The sequence below is a fragment of the Sturnira hondurensis genome, unplaced genomic scaffold (assembly GCF_014824575.4).
Source record: "Sturnira hondurensis isolate 20B ecotype Veracruz unplaced genomic scaffold, ASM1482457v3 Scaffold0002840, whole genome shotgun sequence".
NCBI classification, from domain to species: Eukaryota; Metazoa; Chordata; class Mammalia; order Chiroptera; family Phyllostomidae; genus Sturnira; species Sturnira hondurensis.
Genome location: NW_028075471.1, coordinates 33,019,534 through 33,033,732, shown reverse-complemented (window position 1 = coordinate 33,033,732; position 14,199 = coordinate 33,019,534). Strand labels below are relative to the sequence as shown.

The window sequence follows — 14,199 nt, the reverse complement described above, 5'->3', positions numbered from 1 at the left end:
GTTTTTCACCACGACACCATCAAGTTAACTTAAGAAATCAACATTCATCTGTATTTCCTTATAGTGTTGATATTTCACCAGGATTTGTCCTCCTTATGCTGAAAATAAAGATAGGAATATCTCCCACCAAGACAGTAAGAGCAAAAAATAAAGATGGCCATTTACTGTCCTTAGTGATTCCATCCCTGGGTGTGCCACATGGGGTGATGCCTCCTCCCCAATTAAAATGACAAGAACACATCCTAATAGTAACTCATTCTTCAGATCTTAACTGCTGCTCTTGTTTATAAGATGTTCAAAGTGTTTTTCGGAACATTCAGGGATCCCCTATGACACTTCTCTTTATGGAAAGAGCCATGGTCTGATTTTAAACGTGAACTAAGAGAGAAGCTCCTAAAGTGCTAGTAAAAACGTTATGAACATGGAATGACAGCCCATGGAATATGGGGTAGGAAAGGTCACAAAGTTCTCAATTGCTCTTAGTTGCTAGAGTATCCTTACATTCTTAATAAAATAAGAATTTTTATAATAAAAACTTTCTAAGAATATTTCATATCATTAACTATAAAATAAATCTTGCTGTGAAAAAAGTACTAGAATACTTCAAATATATCACCAGAACTTAGCATTTAACATATGTACTGTTATGAACATAAAAATATAACACTAAAACCAATGAAGATATGGAAAGAATTTCGAAAAATATTCAGATCCTTGGGCTTCAGTCTATTAAACTTTATGTGGAAATAAGCTGAAGAAATAAAACTTTAAAAGTTTGTAAAGTCAGAATTAATTATCCTCTGATAATATCTACATATATTTTATATGTATATCCATGCATATGCACACCTATACATGAACACACAACATAAAGATCATTATTAAAGCCATTAATTCAATAATAGTTAATGAGTTATGAATATTCTACACAAATTGGTCAATGACATATTAAAGACCTTCGTGGGTTTTTTTAAGGAAATTATTTTGGATTATATATATTAAAGTAAAATTGTCTTAAACTTACCCCTTCTAAGAACTGCAGCTCATTTCAATTTTTTTTAAATCTGTGTGATATTTATATTTAGCTAAGACAATATGAATTAAATGCTACTGCTGGATTCAGGTCTTCCCCCTCCTAGCCCTCTGTTAAAGCTTTCCTTGAATTAACTCAGAAAGTAAAGAAGCAGAATCTCGGGTATTTGCACAGGGTTCTTCCCTTCTTAACGTTCCTTTAGTTGAAAGGACACATCGTTTTTCAAAATGGTCTTCATTTTACTGTCGTTCCTGTGACGATCCATCCCTTTCTCCCCCTCCCTCATTATTTTTTCAACCCAGTAAAGAGTTGCTGTGTTAGAAAGAGCTTTAATTGAACACAGGGGTCGCTCTTGAGTAGTGCAATGTATTTTTCTCCCCAGGGGTTGAGTGTTTGCATCTATACCTGCAAAGACTTCTATAAATTAAAAGGAAAATGTTCAACTTGTGTTTATGCAGTAGAAAACTGAACTCCAAAGTAACGATGGGCATCAGGTAAACGTATCCAATACAATTTACAGACATAATTGAAAGCATTACAGCCTAATCAGACATCTAAAAGAAAAGCGTGCTCAAATAAAATCTCTACAGAATCATTAGTTGGCAGCCATTCTATTACAATCACACATAATGTCAGTGGTGCCTTGAGCCTGTGCCAGTGACAACAGCATAAATTTTGCATCTCATTTCAGTGGTCATAAAATTAATGATCAGTTTAAAAATACTTCTTTGTAAAAGTTATTACACAAAGGGAAGACATCAATGTGTTCCTGTTATGTACTCACAAGGATAATTACGGGGTTGTTGCTCATTAATACTGTTTCTTGTTTCCCCAGAAAAGCATTTGATTTATCCTATAACTTTCAAAAGTTTAATTAATGATACAAAGTTAACAGTCTACTAAAAGACAATGATCCAAGACTTCCCTTCCCATATTCAGTAGCAACTAAAATATCAGAGCAAGACCAAGGCTTCATCATACCACAGCAACATTATTTATCTGAAAAACATTTTAAAGTTTATAATGGTTGAGTTCAAAGCACTATTATACCTTCTATTTTAAACAGCTCGTTATCAATTAACATTTCTTTAAATGCTTAGGGGTGAAGCCCAACAGCAAGTGCATAGTCATGATCTCTATCACCACTGAGGTTGATTAAACCAACTTACTGCTTGTTTTGTCAAGTACAGTTATATTTTCAACACAATTGGGCAAACATTAGACTATATAATATACCTAAAATTTAGGTATAACTATTTCCTCTTATAGAATATGAAAGACAAACTTGGGGGCAGTGAGAATTACTGGAGTGAAAACAAATTAATTTTTAATTCTCTAACTCAGTTCATTTGTCCAAATTTCAGAAGTAATAAAATACAGATAAGTAGACAGAACTACATGCTTAACTTGTCATTTCTTAACATAACCTGTAGTTTAATTCTTAAAGCTTGGAAAGATTTAGGCCACCACAAGTAAGATTGCCTTCGTAACTCTTCTACTGTATCAGTGCTAATTCACAGTGTGCAGATATGAGGCAGGGTTTTCAATGAAGATGCCATTTCCACAGCACTACCTCTGCGAAACATGACACTTCTACTACAGGCCCTGTAACATCAAACATGCTTTGCACATTTGTACAAAGCCAGAGATGGGGGCGGGGGAGGACTGCAGGTTATCTGCTCAGATTTCATTGAGGAGCTAACTCTCAACAGAACATATACTATGTTAGGAAAGGGAAAGGAAAAGAAGTTAAACATCATCCAAACTTCTGACATTTCTCCTGTTCCTAAGGATTCCATCAGAACAAACTAAAATGAGTCCCCTCTCACCTACCAACCCTGCTATTTTAAAAACTAGTTTAGTTCATTAACAAATATAACAACATGAATTAGGTCAATGAAAAATTTTTTCTAAGTAAATCTATTCATATTTAACAATATCAGTGGAGTCTTGAGGACAAAATATATTGAATTTTTTTAATTAGAGGGAAAGATTTTAAAGGAGAAAATAAGAGCTTTTTACCTATGGCATCTAAAGGGAATTGAAAGCAATAGATTTGTGTTGTTTAAAGCACTATTATTTTACAAATTTGAAAAAATTCTCTTGAAATAGTTTCCTTGTCATTTTATACTGCCCTTCTCTTAATAATTTATAATTTCCTCAAAAACTATCTAAAAACTGAATTACAAATCAAGATTTACTTAAATCCTCTTGATAAATGAAGTTCAGGCTGAGGGTATGACTATCTATTCAGCACCTGCTATGTGTCATACATAGGTATCTTCATATTATCTTAATTATTCTATTCAGAAAATCACCATGCCTAAATTGTCACCGGAGTAAAACAAGACTAACACAAGGACAAAATACAACTACAATGAAAGCTTTTTTTTTTATCATGTACTTAATATATATTTGAAAATTATATTTTATACTGGGTTAATAACAGTTTTTACCCAATTAGTAACGTATTTCCATCACAAAATAATTATTTCAAGTCATATTTAAGAGACCTATGGCCTTGTTATGGGACACAGAACAAATTCTAAAATCATTATAATTCCATTCTAAAGTAATTCTAAAATGAACATAATCCTAGTGCATAAGCTTATATTCAGATATACTTTATATTGCTAGGCTACATGGCAACTAAGAACAGGACACAAGGGTTAACTCATGATTCTGTCATGGACAATACTTGAGGGTCACAGGAAGGGACTCAGTATTCTAGATATTTCCAACGATTAACAGGGACTAGACTAAGCAGGATGGATCCTGGTGGCTTAGATTCAAACCTTTCTTACGTACAAGCAAAATTAAGAAATTCAGAAAACCAACTGATCATTCGTTCTAAAGTCACAGTTTGTCAGATCTCCTATCATTGGAGAATCTAGACTTCAGGATATAAAGAGACAAAAATGAGAACTTTAAGAAATTTAAATAACGAGAAAGGAAGTGTTAAGACCACAGCTTGCTGAGAAAATGAGTATAATAAACAGCAATTAGAAAATTAACTTAATGGACAAGCTTCAATGACCAGAAGCCACTGTAATAAAATAAGTTTCTTTTAATACAAAAAGTGGAATTAAAAACTTTTTTAATTTTCTAGGATCTATGCAGCTTAGTGTACCAATTCAAATAGTTTTAAGAACTGAAATACTGCCAATGGTAAGTGCTGCTCAACCTTTCGATGGGGGCAAGGGGGCAGTATCTATAGTGTAAGAGAGAAGATGTGGGAGGGAAGTAAGCAAGGATATTAGCTGTGTGCATTAGAGAAACTAACAGCTTACTTAATGGAAACCGATCCATCTGAATTAATTCGTCTTATTTAAGAACTCACTACCTGGTCCTTTTTCTTCCCAATAATGATATTAAGATAGTAATTAACTGTCATTTGAAAAAAAAAGTATGTGAAACAAATAGGAGTCCAAAGGTAAAAAGGAGGAAAACAGCCTCTGTTTACTTCATTGTGACCCCGCACTGACCTGAGAGAGAGGTGGGGTGGGGCGAGAAAGAACAGGAAAAGAGCCCAGAGGAATCTGCCCAGGTCTCCTTAGATGAAGACAATCCAAAACCCCAAGGGGAAATATATGGGGGGAAAAGCAGCACTATCAAAACATACACAGACACACTGAGTTTACTCAATGTAGAATCTGGTCATTAATAAATTCCTACTTTTGGAAAAAACTATTTTAAATAATTACTTTGTAACTATTTAGTGTGCACTACTTCTGTTTACTATTGCTAATAAATTACAGGAATGGCCCTTTTATAACAAAGCTGAATCCACTTTGAAGGTAAAATGACATAAAATTATTCAGCTTCTCATATTTGTCCAAGGTACACATCTAATTTATCCACAGGCTCACTTCTGAACAGGCAGGCACTCTTGGTGATTAGTTAACTCAATACATTAGTATTGAGCTACAAATGACATTCAGAGAAAAATTATTACAGGGAATCTCTGAATTCTGTGTTATTTGAACTCTTATTCTAGGCTCATTTTTCAGTTTCTATGAAATACTATATAAAGCTCCATTCTCTTTAGAGATAAAAGTGTAGCTCAGTAATGTAATTTCAACATCCACACACCTGAACAAGTCCTAAAGCAGAGAGCAAAGGGAAAGTCCCTACCCTATTACTGAGTCATATGCGATCACACAATGACTTCACATTATCGTGCTTTCTTACCTTAACATTTTTCAGTGTATAAATAAGTCACAATGAGAATGTGATAAATAATCCCTGGTCCAAAATACACCTTGTAAGAAAAGAGGCAAAACCTAATATTCCTCTATAAACAGTACACTATATAAAAGTTATCATAACTAAGATATTAAAATGTATTATTTCTGTATTTGACCAAGCAAAACGCAACATGATTAAACACATAGTTTAGGGTATGTTGCAGACTATTAAAACAGGGGTACTTATGAGAAGGAGTTTCCCTGTTCTCTCCTTTTAAAAATTAATATAAAAATAACTCATCCTCCCCAATCACAACAATCTTAATGATTTAATGTGAAAAGTACTGTGGTTTCCTTTTAACTGTTTGATTTCAGGCTTGTCTGGCTAAGTACCTGGTTTACTGAAACTGTCATTACTCTCTCACTTATCAGTTGGCAGAGGTACGAATTACTCTGCGGTGTCTGCTAACCCGTTAGAAGACGTCACACTGTTTTCCCCCAAAAGCAGATCCTGCCTCCACATAGGTTAACTGACCTCACGTTGTGACCCTCATACCAGCATTCACAGGATCCAGGTCATGACCTGTGAATTAGCATCATGCAAGGAAGGGCCATACCCAGCTTCCCGAACAGAACTGAAGACATGAGAAAGTAGGAACTTCCTACGCCTTTCCTGATTTGGTCTTCAGCGGGCCAAGCAGCCGTCTCTCAAATCCAAAGGAAGACAAACAGATTACCAGTACTCTCACATATTTCAAAAAAATGAAACTGGACTCCCTTCTTTGAAATTTCCGTGGCACACATTTATTCATTTCAAAAGAATAATAAAAACCAGCACTGGAAAAGGATTTTTACTCATGTTGTCAACAAAAATTGATCCCGTTTTTAAAACAATTATCCTTAAAAAAAAAACATTATCTCTGAGTACCTAGCCAGGGGGCCTCCTGTTCCCATCACTACCCTGAAATCATCTCTGTGGTGCTAAGTGGTGCTGGCCTGGCATCTCACCTATGCTTCCCCCGATTGCTCCACATGTAACTGCCAAGTATACACCTTTCACAACCAGTGTCTGCCACAAAGTACTCTGAGATATGAAAACTTAAGAATGTTAAATACGGAGCATTTCTTCATGAGAAGATTGTGCAGAGTAGATTCTGGATGCACGTTTCAATTTTTTTCTCAGCAGGGGGAGCTAGCACTCTCATCTTGAAAGTCTAAGTACACACGTTGGATACTTAAATTTTGAATCCAACTATCACATTTCAGCATGTGTTAGATTAGCCTATTGAAAACTTCTAGGAGGAAAAATAATTTCAGGTTTGACAAACTTGAAAATTTACCTTTGTCTTGAAATTCCTGAAGATAGCTGCAAAATAAAACAAGAGCACTATATTTTAAAATGAGTACTGACAAATCAAAACAAGGTCCAATACACGGCAGTAATTCAAAACTATTTTAATACATTTACAGGGAAAAAAACTACTTCATGTCTTGAAATGACAAGGTTTGTGGATTTAAAAGTATTTTTAAAGACCCAAGTTACGGTAGTAAAATCAGAACATATCTTTAATACCTATAATTTACATGTATTCATTTCCGTATCTGGCAGTTATTTTCCATATTTATACTAAAATTCTCAACTAACTATGTCTTATTATTTAAACCAAATATATCCTCACCTAATACAAATACATGGTTGAATATTGCTAGAATACTTAGGAAAATACATATTCAGGAATCTTCACAAAAAAGGATATTGTAGTAAACATGTCCATTTTTAAAAGCTATTATAGTGAAAATATATTTTGTCCTTTAAAAATACTTGACAGCTATTAAATAACAACATCAAAATTTTAATCCAATGATAATCAATTCTTTATTAATATGTTTATTACAAACTTGCTTCTAAGTAAAAAGTTAGTAACAAAAGGTAAGTGACTTACGTAGACTTTACATCTTTTATCTTCTTAATAAGAGATTCTCTTTTTTCCTTTGCTTTCTTGGATAAATTTTCCCCTCTCAGTACGTCTGCCACAAATGTTTCAACATCTAAACCATAAAATGTAAGAAACAGGATACAAATTATAAGAATCATTTTTGTCAAGACAAATAGGACAATGATTGTGCCTACCCATAACTGTTAATATCTGCACAATTTGTTACAGTTATTTATCAATCAAAAGCATAACAGTTGAAGTATGTTTCAAACAGTAAGTTGGACAAATTTGTTCATCACTCAGTTAATAAAGTCTGTATGCTCTACTTATGCTTAGCACAGCAAATGCTATTTGGATGCTTGGCATCATTAAACCGGGAAGAAGCACCCAAGTTTCAATAAACTATAGTGCCCTGTAAAACAAATTCTCTCATATAAAAGCAAGCACAGAGCTTTTACGCACGTGTCACTACCATTTTATAGTATTTTATGAGCTCCTGTATGAATAGGTCATTCACTGTATTATATCGGTATAAGCTAATGTCTCTGGCAAGGGCCTATTTTTCCCCGTGTAATCTTTTCAGGTGTTTAATGATTTAAAAGAAAAAAATAAATTCCCTTTTCTAGCCAAGACTCCCAAAATCATACCCTGCTCCTTCCTACCTGCCCCATCCCCCTTTGCCAGCCACCCTCAAATAAAAAAGATAATTAATGGTGTGGTTTTGTGTGTTCTACCTTCTTGCCTTGGTATTACCACCTGAAAATATTTCTTTAAAAGGAGGAATAAGTAGTAACAATAAAAAATCCACTATTTAGAAACACAGTAACCTAAATATAAGATTTTATGGTCTCATATAACATGTTTACATCGTCTCTTTTAAAAAAATTTAGTAAACTTCTAAATTATTCTGATGTCTAGTTCTCTCTACTATAAAATTCCAACAAATCCTTACTGGTATGATTGTATAATAGCTCCTTTTTGTTGTTTATGAAATACTGTACAACTTTAAACTAATTTTATACATAGAATTTTCAAATCTCACTTTAAGATCTCTAACATAGAGGATACCATAAAAAATGTTTCAAGTAGGTGTGACTATAAACCCTCCATGTCTCATACTGAAGAAATGTGTGTACATTGGGTGTTTTACTTTCTTTTTACGTAACTGCTTTGTCTCCTAACTCACATTGATAAAGAGACAGTATCAAAACATACAATAACATTACATGTATTCATTCAAACAGTATAATAAATAATCTTTCAACTGTACTTATAACTAACAATTTTAAACCTAGTATCAAGATATGATCTAATCAACTTTAAATTCTTGATTACAAAAGTATCTTGATCTCATAAGTAAAGTTGATTAAACTGTTATTCTACATATTAACCATAAAGGTATAAAGGTAATTTTCCCTGAATCAATATGACAAGTAAAAGAATTAAAATTTAACCTTGATATATTTTTTAGAACTAGCTTCCTGGTTTTACTGTTAAAAGTTAGTATCAAAATAAAATGAAAGCAGTGTCACAGCTTCTTTCTTTGAGCTGTCCATGTTTTTGAAGATGGGGACACAGGGACATAATCCAGTACCAGTGCAAATTAGACTCAGACTTCTAAAGTGAGTTCAAAATAATGAAACATAACAAAGAAAGTATTCTCCTCTAAATTCTTTCAATGTGGTACCCAGAAGAGCGAGCACCCTTTGGACATTCAGATATTAGCTGAAACGGAAGAGATCATTGGCTTCTCTAGGATGGTTACAATAAACCTGCTAGGAAAAGTGGAATAAGGGAAGGAACATGAGCATCTCTACTGATTCTTTCTTCCAACGGGACTCAGTCCTTGTGAGAATCACTGGCACAATGACTGGTGAAGAGTCTGCTTAATGGTACTTTCGCTCAGTGTTTGTCTTTAATTCCCTCATCCACGAGTATTTAATTGCCTATTTTACATTTTCATTATACAATCCAAGTTTAAACAAACGGGATCTATTTCCATCTCTGGAAGCAATAACAGAACAAATTACAGCCTAAGAGTTATTTCTTTAAAAGGTCGTTTCAATTCTATAAAAACAGAAAACATAAAAAGCTGTGATGGTCTATACAGTGTTTCCTAACACTCTCAAAAACTGTTTTTAAAATACCGATCCCTGCTACTATTTTATGAGGAAATACTTGTTGAGAGAGTGAGGCTGCAGGAAAAATCTATGTTGTTTGTTTATTCAGGGTGAGGGGGTAGATTCAAAGATTGGGCAAAGGAAAAGATCTGTATTTTTAGGGTAGTCTTAATGTTTTAATTTCTAAGTTTATTCTGGAAAAGGGGTTTAAGGCAACTAAAAAGATTTAATAAACATTAGTTTAAGAAAATACTTCTCAAAGGAGACAAGGAAAGGGTTGAAACTGCTTTGCTGGGGGTTTTTCTCTTTTTTTAACAAATAAGTGAAGAGCTTTAAAGTAGAAGCAATTACTGCAATCATCCTAGTTTGTTGGTGCCCACTAAGTGGGTTAGGTTTTTAAGGTTTTGAAATCTGGTGTTTTGGTTTCCCACCCCGCTAAAACCCACACCGTGCCCGGTTATTTTCGAATCCAACGAAACCAGCCTCTTCCAGGCACAGGAGACCCGCTGGATGTGCCCGGGCCTACGACCGGGTTCCAGCGTGAAGACAGAGCGAGCGCTGAAAAGTTATTGAGGCTTTACTGGGAGATGCTTGGGCGCTGAAGTTCGTGACATTCGACATCTGACAAGCGGAGTGTTAAACCCCAGGGTCCCAGTCATAGGAGCTGTGAGAAGGAAGCGCTGGGTTTGGGGCAGCGCCTTCGCCAGACAAATGGGACTGGATCTGCTGCGGCTTTGTAGCTCAGAGCCGGGGTAATATTTCAAAAGCGAGCAATAAAAGTCCTGGGCGAATCAAGCACTCCTCTGGCTGGTTGGAAAAGAGATTTGAAGCTTTTTATTGTACTCTGAATAGCCCTGCAAACGGCAAACGAGCGAGTGCAGTGGTCTTCTTCTACCTTCCTTCAGGGGTCGTGTCCCTGGGTTAATATGCAGATTTCACTGACTCTAGATTGTCTGCAATTCGGGGAACAGCCATTATTCGATTACAAGGAAAGGTCAGCCTGCCTTCTCGCTTGCCTCTAGGCCTGATGAGTTAGAATTCCTCTTCCTCCGAAGGAGGGGTCTCCACTACTCGCGCCCTCGCCGCGGGAGAGGAGAAACAGTACGAAACAGTACGAATTTGGAGGCGCCCAACGCACGAGGGCTAATCCCCCCACCTCGCAACACCCCCCCCTCCCCCAGTCTCCTAGACCTCAGGTCAACGCCCGGGCATCCCCTGAAACCCCTAGAACTACCCATCTGCATCAGCCTCTGCCCCCAAGTCATCACGGGGGCGGGGGCTGGAGTTATCCCAACTAATGTAAATGTAGTGGTGATTTTTGCTTCTTGCTACTCCTTACTTAAGACTGGCAACAGCAAACCCTATCTCCCGGTAGGACTGTAAAAATCTGGGGGAGGGGGCCTCTAAAAAGATGAGATTTACAGTTGTTCTGTGGATAAATGCTAAGGTCTGAAAACAAAATTAAAAGACGGCATCCTCTCTGGGCTCAGCAATCGTCAAGCAGTTTAAGTTAGAAACCTCTCAATAGCCATCTCAACCCCTAAGAGGCAAACACTCAACTCACACCAAATGGTACTCACTCCAACCGCCCTTTTCCCCCCTGGCGGATGGACCCCCTAGAAAAACTGCCACCTGAGTGGCTAGGACAAGTATCCAACACAGACAAAGGCTAACTGCTTTCCACGAACTTCCATACAGTGAAAAGGTGAAACCACATAAGGTTAGATAAGTCTTTAAATTCTAGCAAACAATAAAATAAAACTGTCAGCTCCTTGAAGCTGAGTACACAGCGCAGGTTCCCATTCTTGAAGAAAGCGGATATTTGACCACTTGCCCTTACCATCCTCCACCAGTAAAAAGCCTGGAATATGCCTTTCAGGCTGGAGGTTGTAAACAAGTCACAAAGGTAACACCTGGTGTCTTCAGCCTGTCCTCCAACCATCTAGTACCTGAGTGGGCACACACACACACAGCTTGTGGTGATTGGTCTGAATAGTAGAGGAGGAGGAGGCAAGGACTGAACTGAGTCAACTACCATTTGCTCAGCCCCAGATCAATAAAATAAGTGAAAACCCAACCACACTACACTCCAAATGGTTTTACTACTTAATTCTACAGCTCTCTCTACCTTATGAATTGGGTCAGGTCTCTACTTTATGAATTGGGTCTCTCTACTTTATGAATTGAAACCTTTGCATTCACTAAGGTTTTATCACCAAACTTCATGTGGCAAGGACCCTAGCCAAACTTTAAGCTGGCATCAGAACAAAAAAAAAATGCTTTTCTCTCTGTTAAAAGGAGACATAGCTGACCAAACACACCTATGGGTGAAACCATAAAAATCAATTCAACTGGAGACATATAGATCAATGGAGCCAAATGCCCAAAGTCAGAAAATGGTTAACTGAAAAATTATCAACTGCTCTAATCAATGTCTTCCTCTTGATTATCTCGCACTTCTATAGGTTATAGTTAAACTGTAGACTTTTCTAACATGGAAGAAGAGGCATGAACAAGCACAGGAGTTCTCATAGAAAACATAACTCTTACCTCCTATCATCTGACAAAATTTTCAAAATTGGTTTTGGAGCATAAATTATTTATTTTGATTTTTAAAAACTGGCCTGTTGAGGAATAGGGTCGAACATCTTTCACCTCTAAAAGATGATTCTTGATAAATGGCTCCTTAAAATAATCAAAATCTTTTTGCCATGTATTTTCACAGAAGCCACAATGAATAACACATTAGTCTGAGCACCACACTATATTCCCTGTTAGGCAGCATCTATTATAATGTGTTCGGTATGTGATTGAAAAAGAAATGTAAACTCAGTGGAATGAAAAAAAATAGACTTGGCTTTAATTGAAAAAGACAAACTAAGTGAATAATGAGTGTATAAAAACTAGCCTCTGCCACTTTTATCACCCATATATGACACTTAATCTTAAATTTATGAGAGACAACGGAACTGCGTTTCAAACCACCAGAGGCTGTTCCCACTCCGCTGTTTCTATCCCCTTTCTAGTAACACTTTAGTGCTGGTAATGAAGAGATAGACTCATTTGGAAATTTTTTTATATCCTTCTCACTTTTAGTACAGATTCCCTTTTTCACAAGAAAACCACTGATAATTTGGATTGAGTAACTGTAAAAAGAGCAAGTACTATCAAGAGCCTTATTTAGTAATCTGAAATGAAAATACTTCTAATGGAAAGCCACGTGGGGAAAAAAAGCCAGCCAAAGACTCCTTCTCAAGAAAAAGTAGGATGTCATGTGATTAAGATAGGCAAATAATTTTCCTAACATCACATCTTAAATTCATCTATGTTACTTATACAAGAAACTGAATTTGTGGTCCTTTGATTTACAAATACATTTTCTTATTTCTAGAAGAGAATATCTTAGAGGTGTCAGAGACTGGTTTCATTTTAAGATAAGATCTTCTAATATCAACTTTATGCTCATTAGTTATTGCTGTCAAAATGGGGCCAGCTTGATCTTGCTCTATAGGAAAATCCAGGTGCTAAAGAAGTAGGTGACTATTGGTGACTCAGTAGGTGGCACTCTTCCCTTTACATACCCGGCTAAGGCACCAGTAGAAAGTTATGGGACACTAGATATACCATAAATATTTCTCATAGGATAAATAAAGCCAAAATGTTGACCAAATTATAAATGGAACTTTGGAAAGGTGGAAATCAAACTATACTATCCTCAGCATTGGGAAAAAAATCTGCCTCTATTTCAACTGAGCAGCATTCTTTACCTAGTGCCCCTAAAGGGATCATTGATTATAATGTGTGAAGGTTTTTTTAAAAATGTTCTAGAGATCCCCAGTAGGAAAATATGCAGTATTTCAATTCAAGACTGTCAGATGAACAAAATCTCAAGGTCACTTGGCAGAAATCACACAGCCACTCTGTTTATTGTCGGTTTGGTTTGGTTTGGTTTTGATTTTTCAGATCCACTATATTCTTCTGTTAACATTGGTTTTCTTTTCTAGTTTTATAAAAGGATACTAACATCTTCTACAGCTCTCCTTTTTAAGTGTGTTGTCCTAACACAAATGAATGAGAGTATCTGACTGCAAACCACCAGCACTCAGGTATTCAAAGGAGTGATTGAATGAATTAAAGAGGCTGGGGGGCCAGCGGTTCCAACACCTCTCACTTTCTTGGCTGCCTGGAGGAGAAACTCGCATAAATCAAGATTATTCTTGCTGTTAGTCCTAGTCAAAATATTTGGATGTAGGAGAAGATTAAATGGACAAGATTTGGGGTTATCCTTTGATTCTAATTATCCAGGCTAAACCTATTCTTCCATTGTTGTGAAAAAAATTACACACAATGAGATGTACAAATCACATATCACTGAAATGTACTCTTGAAACCTATATAATATTATTAACCAATGTCACCCAATAAATTTAAGGAAATTAAATTTAATTTAAAAAATTAAAGATTGCCTGCATATGGCAGTTCAAAATTTGCTTTTAACAACAAAAAATCTGTAAATGTTTTTCCATTCATGAAATGAAAGAATAACTCAACACTTGAGTGTGGGCTTTCAAAATTTAAGTACTGATTCCGTAGCACTATAAATAACTAACAGTTTAACTCTATAGCTGCTTTTTCCAGAATATCATTAAATGTGAGTTACGAATGATATAGCCTCTATGGGTTTTTGCATTCTTGTAGAGTGTTCTTTCTTTCTTTAAGGGGGAAGGAATGAGAACCAGGGGGAGCCTTTCTGTTATAAATTTTTTTAAAATAACAAGAAAGAAAATAATAAACTGGTAAGAATACATGTGAGCACCTACCTCTATCAAGCTGCTGAAATGCCAAACATTTAACAAACATGATATGTACTGATTTGAATACCAGGCCAATGGAATACAAAGGAAAATGTCCAAACAATTTTA

General features: G+C 35.8%; 1 protein-coding gene across 1 annotated transcript in view; it reads right to left on the bottom strand.

Annotated features, from left to right (window-relative positions):
- Positions 1 to 14,199, bottom strand: part of SKAP2 (src kinase associated phosphoprotein 2) — a 172,470-nt gene that overhangs the window by 155,563 nt on the left and 2,708 nt on the right. The window contains exons 2-3 of the mRNA XM_037041260.1: positions 7,164 to 7,269; positions 6,561 to 6,586 (exon numbers count right to left, since the gene is read on the bottom strand). Coding sequence (XP_036897155.1) covers positions 6,561 to 6,586; positions 7,164 to 7,269 — 132 coding nt within the window. The remainder of the gene's footprint in view (positions 1 to 6,560; positions 6,587 to 7,163; positions 7,270 to 14,199) is intronic.